Source organism: Leuresthes tenuis, unplaced genomic scaffold, assembly GCF_036924035.1.
Source record: "Leuresthes tenuis unplaced genomic scaffold, fLeuTen1.0.hap1 SCAF_18, whole genome shotgun sequence".
Taxonomy (NCBI): Eukaryota; Metazoa; Chordata; class Actinopteri; order Atheriniformes; family Atherinopsidae; genus Leuresthes; species Leuresthes tenuis.
In genome coordinates this window covers 15,739,509-15,759,466 of record NW_027325372.1, presented here as the reverse complement: position 1 = coordinate 15,759,466, position 19,958 = coordinate 15,739,509, and the positions used below count along the sequence as shown (strand labels likewise).

At 40.7% G+C, this 19,958-nt stretch overlaps 4 protein-coding genes across 5 annotated transcripts in view; all 4 read left to right on the top strand.

Annotated features, from left to right (window-relative positions):
* Nucleotides 1-2,294, top strand: part of cdk6 (cyclin dependent kinase 6) — a 33,224-nt gene extending 30,930 nt beyond the window's left edge. For both annotated transcript variants that reach the window (XM_072370137.1, XM_072370138.1), the window contains exon 8: nt 64-2,294. In XM_072370137.1, coding sequence (XP_072226238.1) covers nt 64-216 — 153 coding nt within the window. In that variant the 3' untranslated portion in view covers nt 217-2,294. The remainder of the gene's footprint in view (nt 1-63) is intronic.
* Nucleotides 2,295-3,525: 1,231 nt separating this feature from the next.
* On the top strand, nt 3,526-8,438 carry fam133b (family with sequence similarity 133 member B). Its single transcript, XM_072370478.1, has 11 exons — nt 3,526-3,677; nt 4,448-4,545; nt 5,142-5,220; nt 5,410-5,517; nt 5,613-5,645; nt 5,857-5,934; nt 6,315-6,413; nt 6,518-6,556; nt 6,648-6,737; nt 7,496-7,546; nt 7,728-8,438. Exons 1-11 carry the CDS (start codon nt 3,654-3,656, stop codon nt 7,821-7,823), a joined length of 795 nt encoding a protein of 264 aa, XP_072226579.1. The 5' UTR covers nt 3,526-3,653; the 3' UTR covers nt 7,824-8,438.
* A 2,379-nt stretch (nt 8,439-10,817) lies between these two features.
* On the top strand, nt 10,818-14,527 carry LOC140274908 (progranulin-like). The gene is made up of 6 exons (XM_072370294.1): nt 10,818-10,903; nt 11,199-11,345; nt 11,423-11,722; nt 11,826-11,999; nt 13,693-13,836; nt 14,067-14,527. Exons 2-6 carry the CDS (start codon nt 11,199-11,201, stop codon nt 14,145-14,147), a joined length of 846 nt encoding a protein of 281 aa, XP_072226395.1. The 5' UTR covers nt 10,818-10,903; the 3' UTR covers nt 14,148-14,527.
* Nucleotides 14,528-14,717: 190 nt separating this feature from the next.
* Nucleotides 14,718-19,492, top strand: LOC140274907 (uncharacterized). The gene is made up of 7 exons (XM_072370293.1): nt 14,718-14,997; nt 16,258-16,371; nt 16,645-16,797; nt 17,177-17,302; nt 17,714-17,746; nt 18,227-18,370; nt 18,451-19,492. Exons 1-7 carry the CDS (start codon nt 14,808-14,810, stop codon nt 19,143-19,145), a joined length of 1,455 nt encoding a protein of 484 aa, XP_072226394.1. The 5' UTR covers nt 14,718-14,807; the 3' UTR covers nt 19,146-19,492.
* The last annotated feature ends 466 nt before the right edge of the window (nt 19,493-19,958 follow it).

Genomic DNA, 19,958 nt, shown 5'->3' with positions numbered 1-19,958 from the left:
CACCAGCCTTCCTAACCACATATTAATCTGTCTCATCCTCTCTTTTCCTCCCACTCTCTGCAGCAATTCCTCACCTTCAACCCCTCCAGGAGAATATCGGCCTTCGCTGCGCTGAGTCACCCCTACTTCCAAAGTGTGAACAGTCACAGCAGAAGTGTGTACGCAGCCCAGCCCATTCCCAGCAACAAGCCCACTGTTGAGGAGCGGACTGCCTGATGGTCCTCCTTCACCTTTTATCATCCCACACAGTGTACATTAGAAGTATTCTCCGTGGTCCTCGTGTTTTGTTGCTTTTACAAACGTCAAAGCCAAACACATTGATTAGGCTTTTTGACCCTGATCAGCAGAAAATATGTCAAATTGAAAAACAAGACTGGAAAATGTAGAATGCCAAAAAATATTGACAGGCGTCCCTGCCTCCTGTTGAAGATGTTCAGATGTAAGGCTCTAAGCTGCCTTCTTCCTTAATCTTGGGTAGCGCAGTTTTCCTTATTCTCAGAAAAAGTCAAAGTTCCACTCGGTTTGTTAAACGGCACGACTAAGCAAAAGTTTCCATGCCCTTCTCAACACTCTCTGAGACGTCCTCTTCCAATAGGAAGCAGGGCTCCTTCCACGTTTCTGGTGTATAGATTTTTCTCCTCAAACCCTAAAAAAAAACAAAAAACTTTTTGCTTTGCGTAGCAATTTGTTGGTCAAAAAGCTCGAGCTCGGGACCACATTTTTTCTAATTTCCAGTTTATCAGCTCGATTTTGTCGGGCGATAAAGTGTGTCATAGTTAAAAGGGTCAGAACTGTGTGTGGGGGGGGGGGGGGGGGGTGTGTTTTGTTTTTCTGGGACTTTTTTTCTGATCATCAATGTCAAAAAGCTGAATTAATTGTAATTTCAAAACTCAAAACATGAAATGGACTCGAAGAGACTTGATGCTTTTCATGGTTGATGTGTAAATCTCCAGAAAGTCCTCGAAAACAGATACCGCAAAGGTGGTGTGAGGACCGATCGTCCTCCCTGAACCATGCATCCTTCCCGGAATAGGTGGACCATAATTGCTGCTTTTAGTTAGTGAAATTTTGGTAATTGACTGTGTGTAACAATGCAAAGAAGCCCGCGTCTTTGGTTTGTAGTCGAGTGGGCTGACAGACCGTGGAGGCTATGGAGCTGGAGCTGAAGCCTCTTTATGACCAGTGTTTAGCCTTGTTAGAGTCCTCCCGACTTGAGGACTGGACAGGACCCCGGATGGACAGCGTGGATCTTACCTGCCTTTATGCTCACTGTGGGAGAAAGCAGTGGGCACACGAAGAGTAGACGCACACTCAGACACTTAACACTTAGTGTGCACTGGCACAGACTCAAACACACTCGATTTACTATGAACTTGATGATACGTTATAAGGAATCACAAGCCAGCCACTCACTGCCATGTCCTCCTCATTCCAGTTTCACCTGTAACATTGCCTCCTCCTTGTGGAAATGAAGAGTAACTGCAGGCCAGCCAGTAGCGGGATTCTAATGGTTGCTGCACTCTTTTAAGGAACTCATCATATCGGCTGATATCGGTGCTGAGACAGTGATGAAAGAAGTCAGAATTGATCCTGCCATTTACTTTAAGACGTTTTATGAGTTTTGACTTGCCAACATGGGCTTTTATCATTGTAAAAACCCAGTAGTTTGCAGTCAGAATAGATCCACATATGCACAGGTTATAGGTGAAGTACCCACCAGCACTATTCAACATAAAGTCATTTGGCAAAGTGTCGTCACCAGTAACCTGTATTTAATTTTAATTTTATTGACAAGTCTTATATACTTGTTACTTGATCTTTTTTTTCTTTTTCTTTTTTTTTTTCTTTCTTAAGATGCTGCGGCATATGTTACTCTTATACCAAGTACACAGACTCTGGAGGTGATCATAGAGTTTGTGTATGTAAGGAATGTATAAAGGCAAGGCATTGGTACTGTACAGTGTATTGTGCTAGCTGTAATGATAGAAAGGTTTTGATACCTGCATGTCAGCACATAGATATGTCCTAAAAGTGGAATGACTTAGAATAGCGAAGGTCGGCGGAATGTTGTACGACGAAAGGGTTTTTGTCTTTTGAAAATGTCGGGTTGGTTCCTTGGATGATGTAATGGATTTCAGTGGACTGAGCGTGGGCTACGAACTTTACAGTAGTTTGAAAATGAAATGGTGCACAACAATTTTTCTTTTTTTTTTTTTTTTTTTCCCAGGTTTTGCTTTGTTTTACATTCATGTGCCGTCATGTTGCAGTTAATTTTTTTTGTTGTTGTTTTACCAGCGGGGTGGGGTGGGGTGGGTGGGGGGGGCAAGTGATGCAGAGTTGTATTTTTGTATGTTGTAGTTCTCGCAGAACAGTAACATTTTAACACTGGTTTTTAACATGTTTTCTTAACGGGTGGTGCTGTCAGCACACCCAAACTCATTCTCAGACTTTCTCAGGTTTTTGTTCTGGACGTCCAAACCTCTCGGGCACAGTTTGCACATCTCTGGGCTACTAAATGACCACAATACAACTCTTTCAGGTTTTCTTTCAAGCTGTCTCACAATAGTGTCTCTGATCTTTTGGTCTACTGTCATTACTATTTATCAAATATATGTTACTGTAGTCATTACTGTTTGAAAGTAACTGCCTGTTTAGACTGTTTTTGCCAGCTGTTTTTAACTGTTGGAGGGTAAACCCGACTAAAATCCATGCAATTATCTGCTTAACTAAACACTGTGTGAATTTTCTATTTGGTAACAAAATGGCTGGTATAAATGCTGCATAAAATCCATCAAAAGCTACAAATACTTTAGAAATAGTGGTTTACAATTTAAAATGATTGCTTTAGTCTCATTACAGGTGATGGAATCACTGTGCATATATGATTTAACCTGTTTTTAACGCATTTCAGTCTCATAACAGCTGTTCCACCGTTCTGACATCAGCATAGCTTGATCAATTATATCACTCTGATTGACATACTTGTGTATGGATGCATTGTTGTATTATTGTGTTGCACCAGCTGAATAAAAAGCAGCTTTTTATGAATGTTTTGGGCTCATCTTTGAATGTGTTTATATTTATGCAGCATAACACACAGTTGCTGTTGCAATTGCTATTTGAAGTACTTGGATCCTTCCTTCGTTGTATTTTATACCAGCACAGGAACACTTAGACTACACAATTTGCTCATTAAAATAGTGTGTTCTGTTTTACCCTTTGTAACCAAAATGCGTGGCCGATAATTGCACCTCAGTGACAGGACTTATTATTCACGTCTAGAAATGATTTTGACCCGAAAAGTCTATTTTTTTTCTAGATGAAAAAAAAACGTTTTACCACAAATTTCCATTTATTTGTGCCATATCCAGTAAAAGAAAAAAAGGCTTAAAAATAAACCTTAGCTCTTAATATATTATTGATATAAATCATTTTGTGCTAGACTGAATGTGAAAACTGTCGATGGATATAAACTACTATCCCCAGAAGGAGGCAGTAACGTATCGCCCGGGATTCAGGCTGCAGCCGACGAAGTCTAACAGCTTGTATCTCTGATAGCTTCTATCAACTATGAGACGGCTAGCTCTATGCTAGCGAGGTAACACTCATGCTTGCTCTGTTTGGTGGAAAATTCTCCACATTACCGACTCGCTATGGGCAAGAGAGACAATCGAGTGGTGAGTTACATCACATTGCGATTCAAGTGGAGAAATGTATAAGTGGAGATACGCGGCTGACTAATGAGGAGAAACGCAAAATAGCGTGCTAGCTCTGCGATTAGCATCTATTAGCACATATATGTATCCGCTACGATACTAGGCCTTATTAGTGGCAAGTCGCTTCACCCATTAACACCCCCGTAAGGAATGTAACAGTATGCATTCAATTGTTTTGAACATTTTGGACCATTGCGTTTCTTTGGTCATATTTGTCGTTGCCAACGACAAAGGAGCGGACCTGTTTGCTATAAACAAGATGCTAACTTTAGCTCCCGTCGTTTTCCTTTGGTTGTTTTGACGTGGTGATGTTGCGCAGTGTTTACCAGTTTCTCTTGTGGCTGTATTAAGGACATCAGTCATGGGCTCGGTGCCTTCTCACAACACTACCATGTCCACATAAAGCTAATGCAGGCTAATAGCTGTCAACATTGTTTGGGTTAACGCTCATGGTTTGTTCGTGCTAATGCCAGATTTCTCCACACACAGACATGCATACATTTCTATCAGGATTGAGCAGATGTAGATGTTTTTTTTGCACGCTTTTGTTATGACTTTGTGCTGCCCAATAAAACATCTTTGTTGGAAATTCTTGTTTTCCCTATGCTGCAGTCATCAGACTAGGCTGTAACCCTTCAGGAGGGATGGTGATTTTAATGGATGTGTAAAAAAAAAAAAGCCTTTGTCTGATGTTTATTTATTTATATATTTTTTCTTTCTTTTTTTTTAAGGCATACATCAACCCCATAGCTGCTGCTCGAGCCAGAGGGCCTGCACAGAGCTCTGGACCCACCATACAGGATTATTTAAGCAGACCTCGACCGACATGGTGAGGAGGGGGGGACCCTAAATATTAACCTCTTTCTTTCAGCTGAGTTCCACTTGCCTCTGGTCTTTCAGCATCACAGTTAGATCTGGTCATTAAAGACTCAGAATAAACGGATGTGCTCCGAACCGCTCTCGTGCATATCTTCCTTCTACAACATGCGCAGTAATAAGACTTAAGAAACAGGACTTGTAAATGGCATACCCCGAGGTATTAGATACAATCTTTACATTGCTCTTACATTGAGGATTTTATAGCATTAAAGCTCACAATCTTATCGGATTTCGTTAGTTTGAGGTGTCTTTAAAGGAGTGAACTTCGGCCTCGTCCGTGAGTGGCACATTTAGTTCATTATGCATCCCACGCTCCTGCTATATCTGAAATATCTAAAGCTAAAAGGACATAAAGTAGCTATTTCTGGCGCCGCAATGTTTTTTTGTTAAGGGGCTTTAACCCGTTGGAGTTTGTCGACTCAGCAACAATCAGTCGATTCAAAATACCATGAGTTGCATTCACCTCAAGTCTCACACTCCTCTGGAGAACTGTGGCAGCTCAGTCACCTGTGCTGCAAACATTTAGTTTTTTTGCTTCATCAATAGGGAGGAGCTAAAGGAGCAGCTGGAGAAGAAGAAAAAGGGCTCTCGATCCCTGGCTGAGTTTGAGGACAAAATGCACGAGGTATTTCGCCTGAGTAAAATGTGTCGTGCAAGTCAAACATTTAAAAAAAACAGAACTGTCGTGTTATTATTTATTCCCTAACCGTAATTCGGATTAGGGAAGTGGTGCATGCATGCTTGGAACAACTAGTTGATAAAACTAGTTATTACATCATTTAACACAGTCGTTTTCTGCTGTTTTTTTTTGTAGAAATGGAAGAAAGAGCTGGCAAAAAACAGAGAAAAATTACTCGGCGATAAAGAGAGAGACAAAAGATCGGTGGACAAAGAAAAAGAGGAGAAGAAGGACAAGAAGGAGGTGTGGAAAGTGAGGTATTATTGCAGAGTGGATGGCTTTTTGAAGTCTCGTTTTTTACTCACTTGTACTTCTCTGTGGTTGGCACGTGTGTTTAGAAAAAGAAGAAGGAGAAGAAGAAATGTAGCAGGGTGAGGAGAGACCTCCAGTGCTTTGATGGACTGCTGTGCAGCACTACTGTCAAAAACACACACACACACACACACACCCAAACACGTACAACGTGTACAAAAGCTTCTTTTTTTTTCTTCTTCTTCTTATTAAATCCTGTGACTGTTCATTTCAAAGAAGCATATTAACCTCAAGTCTAATGAAGAATGCTTTCAATGTGTTTTGGTCAAGCATTCTTCATCTTCCTCCTCTTCCTCCTCATCGAGTTCTGATTCCTCCAGCAGTTCCTCCTCAGAGTCCGAAGACGAGGTAAGTTAGTCCCACGTGTATCGCCGATAATCTAAGAGAAGATGCTTTCAGTCCCATCTGTCTCATCCGTAAAAAGAAAGAAAAAATAATGTTTTTTTTTTACCCCGGTGCCTCTAATTCTACAAACACAAATTCACTTTACAGGTCTAGTGTAAAGACATCCCAAACGTAAAGTGAAACAGACATTCCTTTATTCTGCACATAGCATTACAAACCCAAGTCCTCTTCTAGCTTATTTTTTGCATCGTGAATTTTCTATTTACGAGCAAACCTTTTAACTTGTTACTAAAAGAAGAAAAACTCAGAGATAACTTAACCCAAGCGTTCAAATTAGTCTCGGTGCAAACCGTTCTCTCTGCTCTTCTTTTTCTGCACGGCAGGATGAAAAGAAGAGCGTGAAGAAAAAGAGGAAGCGAAGAAAGTCTTCGGCCAGGCGAGCATCAGACAGCTCAGAGGAAGAATCGGACGCAGAAAGCAAGGTTTTTATTCTCGTAACGGCACCTTTTGGCCTCTGTGCTTCAATCGAAAACAGACTCTGGTATTGAAAATGTTCTTTTTGGTTTTTTTTTTTCTTCCCACAAAGAAAAGGAAACGGATCAAGGAAGAGGGAGACAAAGTTAAGGTCGTTTTTCTTAATTCTTTCTCAACAACGTAAATGATGGTTGTGTGTCTCTCAAAGTGCTAGAATGTGCTCTCCATCTTCTGTCCATCAGGATGAAAAGGGGCGTAGAAGAAAAAGGAAGCCTGAGAGGAGTCACAAAGATTCATCCTCTGAGTCGCCTGTTGACTCGGACGAGGAGGAGGTAATAAGTGTTATTACTCTAAATGTGGAAGTAAGCTTTGGACACCAATCAATTCTATGTGCTACGTTATTGCATTTTATTATTATTTTTATTGCTATGTGAAAGTTCTCCAACTTCCACAACGCTAAAGTCATATTCTCTCTTCCTCTTTCACCTCTTGCACCAATTCACTTTTTTTTTAGTCGGTATCATTCAGATTCAGATACATATTTTGGTTAAAATGAAACGTAACAATTTCATAGCTCGGTTTAAATCGACAAAGCGTATTGTTTTTTTTTAATTTTGCTTTATGTTAGTCATACAGAAATGGTCAGAGATGCAAACAAACTGTAGGAACGGACCTCAGATAGGCATTAACAGTGAATTTCCTCTATTTGTTGATATTTTCAGGCTCTGAACAGCAGTTTCGGTACAAAATTCCGTTTTTCCGATCACACCTAATATCATCTGTCTCATGAATGTTCTCAATCATCAGCATGTTTTGCCCATGATTTGGTCTCAGCTTTCGTTGCCTGCAGTTTCGCTTTAATGAATCTGTTGAGCGAGCAACAAACAAACAAGCACTTGATCAAATGACGACCACATGTGATGAAATTTGGAATAACTGAAAGGTCCATCTGTTGGTGCAACTTCTTGTTAAAACTCCCATTATTGCAAAAGAGGAACCTTCAAAACAGACTTCTTAGGAGTGGTTGTTACTGGAAACTTCCCACTTTCCTGTAACAGGTCGTGTATTTTTTTTTTTTCCCCTGCCTTAGATTGAAGCCAAGAAGAAAAAGAGAAGTAGCGAGGAGAAGGAGAAATTCACAGTGAGTCATTTCACCTTTTCTTTTCTAAATGAATAAAACACCAACGGGACACTTTTTGCCAGGAGGGCAGCTGTGTATGTTTCTGTAAAAAGGAGCTAGTTTAAAAAGCTCCTCTGTTCTGCCATATATGTAAAAGTAAAACGTTGAATACCACATGAATGCGACATGTCTGTGTTCCCAGGACAAGTCCAAGAAGAAGAGGAAAAAGAAACACAAAAAACACGGCAGAAGAAAGAAAAAGAAGGCGGCGTCTCATTCGGACTCGGAGCTTGACTAACAGCCGTGTCTTTACGGCGCTCTCACTCTCCTGACAGTTCACTAATAGTATAACTTTTGCCTTTGACTACCAAAAACCTCTCCCATGCAGTTTGAGTCGGCACACTTGAGCGATGAGACGTACAGACTTCTGATGCTGTGTTAGAAGTGAACACGGGGGAGAGCGTCCCTCCAAGTGGAGACTGCCGGTACACGTCTTTGTTGAGTTGTCATCGCCGCGCTTTTTGAGGACTTTTTTTTTTTTGAGTTGCACTCGAGCACAGGTCTGATGGGATTTTTGTTTGTTTCCCTCTCTCTCACACTCTGGATGTTTTCAGTGCACCTGGCACCTCACTGCCACCTGCAGTGTGCTGGCCCTGTGGGAGTTCCTCCGTCTGCTTCTCACCCGACATCTTCCATAGATACACATGGCTGTTATGCTGGTGCCTGTGTCGTGCATGTAGACATGATGACCTGATGTCTCGCCAGCCTCATATTGAAGTTGGATCTGTTATAAGACATGTTAGCTATGCAGTTAACATGGATTCAAGGGATTATTGTTTTGTTAGAGGTGTTACACTGCGGTGTAAATGTGTAAACAATGGAAAGTCATTAATAAAGTATTGTTTTAGCCTTTGTTGCTGTTACTTGGCCAGAACTTGGAGTCAAAGAATTCTTTTTTTTTTTGTTAATCTGCTCCTTGTTTAACCCAGATAGTCCCATTGGGATAAAAGATATCTTCTACCAGGGAGTCCTGGTCAAAATGGCAGCGTGAGACGCATATTAGCGAATATATATGTTCAAAGGGTGCCCTCAGAACTGGACAGACTGTTCTTTTAGGCGCCTTACGCATAAAATGAGCTTCAAAGTACCATCAGCTTTTCACATTTGATCAGTTTTGTGAACTCGTATCATAATTGTCTGTGTGATAGGATTAAAAGGCCGGGAATGTGTGTGTTGGGGCAGGAGTTAGTCTATCATCTCAGTTTAAACTTGTTACTGAGGTCTACAGGACTGAAATATCAAACCTTTAAATAGATCCACAGTGCAGTTTATAAAGAAACAAATGTTTATCACACAAAGCGTAACAGAATGTACATCCAGTGCAAGTTCCCAAACTTTTGCACGTAACTCTAGTTTCATCTGTTTGGGAGGTTCATGAATCCATTTGCCTTATTTATTGGATGGTAACCACTTTCTAACCTGCCAGTCGCCTGTTCATTGAAGGTTTTCCTCTGCTTCTGCAAAGACGTGCAAAATGTTCAGCTTTTTCACTGGCAGTCTACTACTACTGGCAACAATGTAGTGGAATGGTTTCTATCCACAAGTCTTTGTGCCTTAGAAGCAGGAATATTGCAGTAGGTCATTAAGTCAAAGTACTGCCATCTTCCAACATCCAGTGATGCTTAAAGTATGGTAGAGGGAAAGAGCATTGTTATGCAAAAGACACATTTTGGGGTCATTATCTGCACCTGAGCATGTTGATCGCTAAATAATAAAGTACCTAAATGAGGAGATTCTTGTTTTAACTAAGAACTATAACCTCTAGATCAAAGCACGCATAGATTCCTTGTTTCTGAGATCTGGGATGCTGAATTGGAAAAATGTAAAGGGTTTTCAAAGCATTTCAACCTGCTATTTAACTGAAGATGACACAAAGATGATACTACTTCTGAAACACAAAAACGGCATCCTCCAGAGGTTTCTTCTTCAGAGGTGAGGGGTGGGGAGAGGATCGCCAATCTATGAGCATCTACATGAACAAACAGTTGAAGCATTTTATGAACAATATCTCTGGGGACTGTGCTGATGTTCGTTAAAGATGCAGAAAATCACAAAAGATGGGAATGAAACGATAACACTGAATAGCTGTGATCTTTGGGCACCAACTGGTCATCTTACTTTAAAAAAGTGATTAGTTACAGTTACAAATTACTTATCCCAAAACATAATTGTAAGAGTAATTAGTAACTGTCACGTCATTTTTAATGTTCTATACACTATTACATATTTAACATCAAATATATTTATATTAACCGATTGAAGAATAAAAATACTATTCACAGTATTTTAGTATTCGGTATTTATTTAAACTCAATAGATTGCAGCCTGCCATATGACAGGCATAGAAATAAAAATATATTGAGAATAAAAGTCAAGTGCAAAATTAAGAAACACGTGTAAACTTGAGTAAAACGTAACAAAGGAAAATCTGGCCATTAAGTAGTGCAAATCTCTTTAACTGTATTTTAAGCTTACTGCACAATAAACACAACACTGTATTTATATATTTGGGCTTGGGTTTGGGTTAGCAGCAGCAGCAACAAGCGTCATGTTAGCATGTGTTGATGTGAGCTGCTTCATAAGATTCCAGTTGCTTGAGGCAGACGTGGATAAAGTCTTTTTTCCCGGGCATAGCGTGCATGTTACATAAACATTATTGTTTTTGATTAAAATAGGCGAGAAGTACTGCTGGTACTTCCAGTTTGAGAGGCTACCTTGAATTTCTGTCTTGTTGTGTCTTGTTCCCTTCACTGTTGTACTGCATTTAAAAAAACAAAACAAAAAAAAACAGGATTTTGCAGGAAAAATCACTCAATGGACTCAGGGGAGGCAGTTTTGAAAACTTGTTAGTCCACACAATTTGTTGCTGCATTCAAAAATCCAAGATGGAGTGAACATATGATGAAGCATCCTTTTTGCTGAATGACACTTTTATAGACTGGTCTTATGATTGAAACAGTGGTTACAAGGTATCAAAGGTCGGTATGGGCCCATAAAGTCTGTCATGTTTAAGCTGAATGATTGTGTGTGGGGATGTGTGTAGCCACCTACAATGATTACCCAAACCACCTTCGAAAACCCAAGTGTGTTCAGTCAGAGTGAGCAACTACTGCACCTTAAACCTTTAAGAAAAAAGAAAATCTGTCGCAATCAGACGGTCACGGGACGCGAGGATGTGTTGAAAAGTTCATCTTTCATATATTATCAAGTGGGAGTGTCTTGTTTGTCTTATAAAGAGTGATGCAGCTGTGTTCTTCAGTTCAAGGGGAAGTGTGAAGCGTGTGACAGGAAGCTGTTGAATCCCTTCACTGACGGAAGGTAAGAGAACGATAAATCTCTGAAACTTTTTGTGTCGCAACTGTTCAGATAAACGATTTACCATCACCGCTCAGTGAGTTGGTTTTGAGTGGTGGAAAATGTTTAGGATAAGCTAAACTAAAGTGGAACTTGGGTTTTTGAGCAAAGAAGGGTAACGCAAATGAGTGAAAGCTTCTCAGTTTGACTCATAAACACGAACTGCTGCAGTTTTGCATGCCTTATACAAATAAATCCCATTTAGTTAGATTTATTAGAAGAAAAAAAAAAGACATGACACTGATACTTCCTCTTCCAGATGCTGGGGATCACTCTGTGGCTGTATGTTGGAGTGTTTCTGTGGGGGACTGCATTTTCCATCAGATGCCCTGATGGGAATGTCTGCACAGACTCCTCCACATGCTGCTTGACCAGGCATGGCTATAGCTGCTGTCCGTATCCAAAGGCAAGTCGGAGGTATACGCATACAAACGGACACTTGTGCATTGATAATTTGGTCATTCTGACTCTCTTTGTCTGCAGGCTGTGTGCTGTGCTGACATGGCCCACTGCTGCCCCTCAGGGTTTCGCTGTAACCTGGCCACGCAGATGTGCGAGAAAGAAAACCAGCCGTGGCTGAACATACCCATGGAGAAGAAGGAGCCTGCAGAGGAACCAAGCAGTCTGGATCTGTCCGTAACCCCGTTCGAGCAGCTCGAAAACAACAATGTCCCAGACGCAAAGAGTTCCTCTGTCCACTGCGATAACTATTACATGTGTCCCGATGGCACTACCTGCTGCAGACACCCAAAGGGTGCCTGGTTCTGTTGTCCCTACTCTCCCGTGAGTAGACCAGCCCACTTGTGTACAACAAGATGCATAAATGTAATGAAATTCCTTCATGTGTTACATCATTTTACATGTCTTGTGTACATTTGCCTTGAAGGGGAGATGCTGCCTGGATGGCTACCACTGCTGCCCATATGGCTACGACTGTGACCTCACTTACACACACTGTGTTAGGCAAGGTCTGAGTTATCCGTTCACCCCCAAACAAGCCCTGACTTCTGTCCCCGCCTCCCTCATTTCATTGCTGGAGGACAATAGAAGCGTGCAGGAGGTAGGTCTTTCGATTAAAGCTATTCTTCATAGCTCTTGATGAACGTTCTGTTTTTCTCAATTGCACCAATATTCCCTAAGAATAAATGAATCATTTTCCCCACTTGAACAAAACAAATCAAATAAATGATGATGGGAAATATTTTTCACTTAAACTCATCAAGTGGTCTGAAACGCAACCCTAAATTCATGCTAATTTATAAATAAGCACGTGCTTTACCATAGTAGACAGTCCCGTTTCTACAGCTTATGCCTGCCGCCTACCAAGTGGCCTATAAAGGTGGTAATGTATTAACTTTGATGATACCGATATTTTTTAAACCACCTTCTGAAGGTTTTGCTCCAGCAGTTGTAAATCCCCTAAAACTTTTAGCACAGAATATAAAATTGACTAATTCTTTCTAACAGAATCACGGCTCCATTAAGGCGATTATGTTGCCTTCAATAAATCCACTCCCCTGACTCATACCAGTTTTCATGCTTTTGATAATGACTGCCTCTGTATTGCATTCAGTTCCTTCGTGGAATCAATAAGCTTTTATCTGAAGGTGATCAATACAACACAAATTGCCAAAATGATGCACTCTTCTCTTTCAATGCTACAAGTCAGGACAGCATATGGTCTTATTTCTTAGCAACCGTCTCCTGTACAATCACTTTTGATAACATTTTATATAAATGTTGTTGATATGAGTTTAATAATAATAATAATACCTTTGTTTTATATAGCGCCTTTCAAAACACCCAAGGTCGCTTTACATAATATCTGTGTAAGTGTGTGAGAGTATGTAGGTGTGTGCTTATGGACACTAGAAGCCAAAAGCCTCCAAAAAGAGATGGGTTTTAAGGTGTTGTTTAAAGATGGCCAGTGAAGGGGCATTTTGAATGTGGTTGGGTAGGTTATTCCAGAGGTGTGGGACAGCTACATGAAAGGCTCTGTCGCTGGTGGCCTTGAGTCTGGTGCGGGGGATGACCAGCTGGCTCTTGGAAGAGGACCGCAGCGATCTTGAGGGGGTATAGGGGAGGAGGAGGTCTGTGAGATAGTGGGGTGCCAGACCCTTTAGGGACTTGAAAGTGAGGAGGAGGACTTTGTAGATGATGCAAGATTTGACAGGGAGCCAGTGTAGCTGTCTGAGTACGGGGGAGATGTGCTGCCAGGGCCTAGTGCTTGTGAGAATCCTGGCAGCAGAGTTCTGGACATATTGCAGTCTGTCTATGGCCTTATTGGGAAGACCAAGCAGGATGGCATTGGAATAGTCTAGGCGGGAGGAGATAAAGGCTTGCGTGAAGGTCGCTGTAACTGTCTTAGAAAGTGAGGGCCTAAGTCTTGAAATGTTCCTGAGATGGTAGAAGGCAGATTTTGTAACTTTTATGTGAGACTGAAAAGAAAGTGATGAATCCAAGATGACCAAGTTTGCTTGAACGGCTGGCCAAGTGCCATGGCTTTTCACTTAGCCTTGCCTCTTACTGTAGCACTGATCAGGATATATCTTTTGAGACAAAAAAAACCCCCAAAAAACAAAAAGAAAATTTTTTCAATGTGTTAATGAGTTTAAGGGGACTTAAGGGTTAAGTTTTAAAATATGTTAAAAGAGATAATTAGTTATCTAAGATGTGTAACAGGAATGGTAATGTTTAAATATTTAGATAAGAGCGATAGATTTATAGTTTGCTCATCTTTTCATTTTGTTCAGGCACCCATGACGGCTCTAATTGAAGCCAGTGACAGTCCCCCTAATGATGGAGTCATTCGCTGCGATAACAGGTATTTCTGCCCCAATGGGTATTCTTGCTGCAAGGGATCCGAAGGCCATTGGAGCTGCTGTCCTTACCCACTGGTATGTACTGAGCATTTGTCCAGTGGTTTGATCATTTTAGATTTGGAATCAGATCATCACATCTTACAAATTGCTAGAAGTGTGGGCACAATGATCTGTAAGTGCTCTGCGAGATACGGAGGGTTTAGATAAATGATCAGCATATAAATTTAGAAATGAATGCACGTATCATATTTTAATGTGATAAAGTAATGGCCAGTATTTTGTTCTAACACTGTGAATGATTTCAGGGGACGTGTTGTGCAGATGGTAAGCACTGCTGTGAGTATGGATATACCTGTGACCCTTTGACCTCCAAATGCAGAAGATAAATCCCACGAGGACAACAGGAACCCACGAAGATTCAGAGGACATGCTAAAGTGTACTGTGATTGTTTTGCCTTTAATCTATGTTAACATTTCAAATGAAATCCTGCTTTATTGCTTCATCGAAGAAGGTTCACTCTGTCTAGATGTTAAATCAGATCTGGCTCATTAGAAGATCATTACGTGGTTAAAAATAAAAAAGTGATCACAACCCTTATGAGATTATAATCTTATTCTATTTTCCCTTAAATCAGTACTTATTAATTTTCACTTATCAGCTAAGCACATTTTTCTGCAACAGTTTCTGACCTTTACAACTTTGTGGTACTTTGATAATGCCTAATCCAATTTTTCCCCCAGTACAAATAAAGAAATTATAGAGAACAATTGACCAGTCTCAGACAATTTCATTATATTTTTTCATGCAAAAGAAAAACTGTAAAAATAAACAAACAAACAAAAACACTCAAGTGAATAGTATGGAAAAAAGTGAGATCATTGTCTTTTATTCAAATTTTTTTCAATAGTTCAGAAATCACAACAGCGTGCTATTAGTTTGAAAGAAAGAAGCGTAAACCGGAAGTTTCAGTCGTGCGGTTCCTGCGTAGACTGTTTCCACGCACGAGTGCCCGAGTAATGGTGTGGGGGACTGCACTGTTGGAAAAATGAAGCAAATAGAAGAACTGAGAGTGTTTGTCTCTGAGCGTCTGAACGCTGCCACCTCTGAAATATTAGACGCTTTTGCAAAAACAGTCGCGAATTACGAGGAGCAGGCTTCCCGTCTGAAGGAAGAGAACGAGCGCCACCGCTCTCTGTTGGACATAATCCTCAAACCAAAGTCCGCACCAACGAAAGGTTTGTTCATCCGAGCAACGTGCACGATCGTTACTCAAAAACAGTCGGTAGAATTCAAAAACAAAAAAAAATGCCGCGTTGGTTAACAAATCCTGATGATGTGGACGCTTCATCTTAAACTGGACTCCGTCCCCTCCCACTCCAAGCTAGCAAGAGTCGCTGCGAAAACAACCTCACGCCGTTCTTTCAGGAATCTCGGAAACTTCAAAACGGTGGTATATAAAGAGCCTTAACTGGTTTAAGCACCTTTTGAAAAAAATATGACTCGTCGAAAAGGGGTAAAACCAACTTTACCCGCCTTGTTTCAGGAGAAACCGCTAAGCTAGCAGCGCTGCTATAGCTGTAATGGCTCTGTAAACTTGCGGCTAAGTGGTGTTCGGCAGCTGCTGGAGAAAGTATCACAGCATCTACTGATCAGTCATACCAATCTGCAAGAATTACAGTAGCTAGTTTCAATTTCGTGATCATCTAATATTGCAAAGAAGAAGTCATTTTCATAAATGTTGAGCAAAAACATCCTAATCTGACGTTCTTTTCTATCTCTGTAAGTCTTATTTTTGGGCCATGAAGCGCCTTTTATTAATTTCTTCATGAGTTCAGAACAACCGAACACTCAGCTGCCCTGTGCCAGCTATTGGTCACGTTACCCAACATTGTATCTGTGCAGATTTTATCCTTGGATTATATCCCTGTTTTTCCAATCATAAATGACAAAAAAAATGGTGCTTTGTTTGGTTGAAAGTTTGTACTTTTTAATGCATTTGTGGTATTTTGCAGATCTACTCCGAGCTACATTTGGAGTATGAATCCAATCAGCATGCACAAGCTGATTTATTTTTCTATTTTTTTTATTATTTTTAATTTTTTTTACACGTTTTTGTCCCTTTACAGGTTTTCGCACACCTCAGACTAACCGTTGCTGCAGTTCATTGACATCACATTTTGAATGGGCATATTCCACCTGTCAAATGACCTTTGCTGTGTAAATTCAAACAAACAGGTCGATGCCAGCTCTGTATACTGGCATGTCATCCAAAGAAGTAGCTGCAGGCGGTCCACTAAGCCCACGTCCTCTGATCATCGTCAGTCTTTCCATGAGTTCCAAAAGTGGCCCCTGTTCCTCTGTCTTTTTTGTCATAATGTTGAGAGATACTGATGGCACAGAAGGGGCAGCTGCTTTAAACGTAGAGCAACATTTTTCTTTGTGTTCTGTTTGGTACATTCAAATTCCCGTGTTTTGTTTTTGTCTTTTTCATGCAGCGTGTCAAGCCATCAAGAGTCTCACTGCTGCTACCGCTGGTGCAGCTCCCTCCACGTTAGACAGTGGCTTTAAAAGCAAGACCAGAGAAGCCACCTTTGTCACCTTTTCCACTGGTAGGAATTTACATTTATTCTGTCAGAAATGAGTCCTTCCTTTCAGTAAAGAAAATATTATATGCACCAAAAATAAGTAAAGATTATGAGCCTGTCTCTCCCCTTCATCACCAGCAACTTCTTAATCCAGTAATTGATACATTTGTGTCATTATCTATGCTTTTTTTTTTTTTTTGCTCTCATAGCATTAGTATTTATTTATTTTTTGAGCACTGTTTTTCATCACACCGTTTTTGTTTAAATGTTAAAAGTAGATATTTGCATATTTTCCAGGTTTGCAGACCGTCTTCACCGCATGTGACGAATTTCTAAAGTTTGCAGCCGGCGGCGGCTGTCGCTTCTGCCTCAAGGAGGTTCAGGCCACGGAGGCGCACCTGATGAAAAGGCATTACCTGTCGGCTGTTCATTTTATTCAGGATCTCACTGGTAAGTTTTTCTTTTATCCAGATCAAAGCTTCGGATCAGTTTGTTTGGTGTGAGGCTGGTGTTGGACGCTTCAGCTCGCTTCCTAAAGCAGAAGTCAAAAAGAAACACGCTGGTGGTGTTGTCTGTTTCTTTAGATGACAACCTTTATTGACTTTGGTTCGAACTGAAAAATAGCCCTTTGACTTCTTTATGTCGCATACACTCGAAACTTTTTCAAAATCCCACTCATAAAAATGCAGATTTTTGTAAATACATAAATGTACTTTATAGTGGAGCACTTCGGCTAAGCAGTTTGAATGTTAAAGAATGGAGGTGTCATAAGTCATGTGTTTTCTGCAAGTTTACAGGCTTCTTTTTTTTTCTTCTTTTTTTTTTTCAGCTAAATTTGTCATACCATGTATGTGTAAAGACAAAATCCAGAACAGGAGTCACTGGCACTGCTCATGCTGCAAAAAGATAATTTATCGGAGATGCAACTTTGAGGCTCACCTGTCGAAACAACACGGTGCGTTTCAACATTTCTTTCTTTTCAAAAGTGTGCTGTTTTTTTTTTTTTGTTTGTTTGTTCTCTCTTCCTCTACCTCACTTGAAGTTGTTTTCACACTCAAACACCAGAGATGTTCAGGAGAAAGCGCGGGAAGCGACGTGCGATGCAGAAATCACACCGGTTTAAAGCCCAGATGAGAATCCTCACAGTGTTTTGAGCACTATGTGTCTGTATATATCCACAGTCGTGGGGACAAAGACAAACTTTGCGTACACGCTCACTCGCGAGGTGGCAGCGAACATTTAGGGAACGTTTTTTTCCTTCACATACCACATCTACCAGCTTCTCAAGAACATCTCAGGAATGTCTATATATTGTTGTGCCACTTATTTTGAGTCACTGATTTCTTTCCTTTTTTTTTCTCGACAGGTTTTACTATTCTGCAGCAAAGCCAAGATGCAGGTGCGTCTGAGGACTTTTGCCTATTCAAAATTCATTCAGTGTCATCTTACAATGATGCTGTGAACACTGTTGCATAACTACTGCTTGACTTTAAGACTTGAATATTAAATCGACACATTTTGCGCCATAACATATCTAAGTTTAAGGAATTGCTCTTTGTAACAGTAGGCAGTAATATAAATGGCTTCGTATTGCACAATAGTAAACAAACTACTGTATGACCGTTATTTTATTGTGAAAATAATGCAACCCTACTTTGACAAAGTGGTCCTCGATAATTCAGTGATAATATCTAACAATAAAGTTTGAAAATCTGATTGGATATTTAGCAGTTCATCTGTAAATGAGTTTGAGTGACTTTGAGTGTGATTTCTCTTCATTGCTATGTCGCTGGAAGCATGAACTCTTAATTCTAACGCCCCAGAGCTTCAATGGCGTGCTGATTGTTAGTGAAATACACGACTCTTTCCTTCCCTGTAGAGACCCACTGGCCCCTTGTCTCTGTCGTAGAGGAAGGGGCGCCCCCGATTCCTGAACCTTGGAGTCAGCAGGACCTCGGCAGTCTGAAGCAGCAGGAACAACAGGTTTCACGGCTGCTTCGAGTTAAGGAAGAAGCCAAGCAAGGTATCACAGTAGAGCCATGTCACGTAGGGTAAAGTGCTCAACAACCCATGTAAAAAGCTTATGTTTTGTTTTTTCCATAGAGATACATCCACAGAAGCAGCATGCGCAGCCAGAACTGATACAGAATGGTAACAATGAACCGGGAGAACAAAGTCGAGAGACAAATCGCACGCAAGACTCCGCATTAAACATAGTCCTTGTAGGAAACTACGTCCAAGACGTTAGTGAAATCAGCAGTATGGAAGTTGGCGAGGGACATCTTCTGCCTAATTCTTCAACTCAGGCTGTGAACACTCAGGCTGATACCAAGGCTACAGAAATATCAGCTTCTGCTTGGGAAAAGCAGCACTCCACGGGTAATGGTGCCGCGGTAGAGACCGGAAGCTGCAGCAAGACTGAGGAGTCAAAGAAAGCCCCAAATTCTTGCTCAAGTCAAAGGAGGAATACGGGTGTGAAAAGATCTTTACCCCCCTTGAATTTAGAGGCCAGGCAGACTCCCGCAGGTTCTTACCACTGTAAGGCGTGCAGAAAGAGTTTCCACTACATGTACACGCTGAGGACACACGTGCTTACACACGCGCAGAATAAAATCTGCATTTGCGGAATTTGTGGAAAGCGTTTGGGGTACAGAGAGAGTTTAGTTCAACACGTACAGAGGCACAACAGAAGGAACCGGTGCGGGACGTGTGGGAAAGAATTTTCAAGCGATTCCCGACTGAAACGGCACAAGAAATTTCATCTGCCGAAAGGACTAAATGCCATGTCATCAGCTTGAATACACAGATGGGTGAAGTTCTGCAGATAATCCACGACCTTCTGTGGGTATCATTTCAGCCGCATCAGTAAAATATACGTCTTGTGCTAGTATGACGAATGGCAAACAATTCCTGACAATTTGTTAATATCTATTGAAAACTGTATATATTGTTGTGTTCATGATTTACCTTTTTTTTTTTTTTTGCTCATTAAACTTTGTAGCTCCTCTATATTTTTTTTTCTCATAAAATAATCTTGAAAGTGAGGAGCGTTCACATACAAGCGAAGAGCATTTTCATAATTACAGTGAATACAATATGTTAACAGTTCTACCGAATCTGTAAATATCAGTCACCCAATTAATAAAACCTAGTTTAAATTCAAGTTCTGGTAATGGTGTACACCCCCCCCCCCTTCTTTTTTTTTTTTTTAAAGTCTGGAGCTTACTTTTAATGCAGTTGAGATCAAATCAAGCCATTGAACTCAGTATCTGAAAACCCCTGTGTAATGAGGAGCTGGAGGCATTTTCACCACAATTTTCCATACTTTTTGATAAAATGCGCCTGCATTTATTTGCTGTTTTATTGACCACGTGTCATATACTAAGAAGTATTACAGAGATACATTATTCAATTCCTAAAATGTTTTTTTTTTTTTCCTACTCTTTTTGAATGCATCACTTTGTGGTGGAACCATAAACTGCATAAATAGTGTGCGTTAAAGGAAATTTACTAAAATAATACATAGATTTGAGAGGAGGCGTGCACGGTGAGGTTATACGAGTATAGAGGGGGAAGGAAGATTAAAATAGGGACCTATGAAGCTCAATGGA

What these genes read in the sequence shown, in the direction of transcription:
- fam133b (XM_072370478.1), top strand. Translation starts at nt 3,654, where the DNA reads ATGGGCAAGAGAGACAATCGAGTG. An exon ending in AGCAGACCTCGACCGACATG is followed by an intron (nt 4,546 to 5,141) that starts GTGAGGAGGGGG and finishes CTTCATCAATAG; the next exon opens with GGAGGAGCTAAAGGAGCAGC. An exon ending in AATCGGACGCAGAAAGCAAG is followed by an intron (nt 6,414 to 6,517) that starts GTTTTTATTCTC and finishes CTTCCCACAAAG; the next exon opens with AAAAGGAAACGGATCAAGGA.
- LOC140274908 (XM_072370294.1), top strand. Translation starts at nt 11,199, where the DNA reads ATGCTGGGGATCACTCTGTGGCTGTATGTTGGAGTGTTTCTGTGGGGG. An exon ending in GCTGCTGTCCGTATCCAAAG is followed by an intron (nt 11,346 to 11,422) that starts GCAAGTCGGAGG and finishes CTTTGTCTGCAG; the next exon opens with GCTGTGTGCTGTGCTGACAT. An exon ending in ACAATAGAAGCGTGCAGGAG is followed by an intron (nt 12,000 to 13,692) that starts GTAGGTCTTTCG and finishes CATTTTGTTCAG; the next exon opens with GCACCCATGACGGCTCTAAT.
- LOC140274907 (XM_072370293.1), top strand. Translation starts at nt 14,808, where the DNA reads ATGAAGCAAATAGAAGAACTGAGAGTGTTTGTCTCTGAGCGTCTGAAC. An exon ending in AAAGTCCGCACCAACGAAAG is followed by an intron (nt 14,998 to 16,257) that starts GTTTGTTCATCC and finishes TTTTTCATGCAG; the next exon opens with CGTGTCAAGCCATCAAGAGT. An exon ending in GCAGCAAAGCCAAGATGCAG is followed by an intron (nt 17,747 to 18,226) that starts GTGCGTCTGAGG and finishes CCTTCCCTGTAG; the next exon opens with AGACCCACTGGCCCCTTGTC.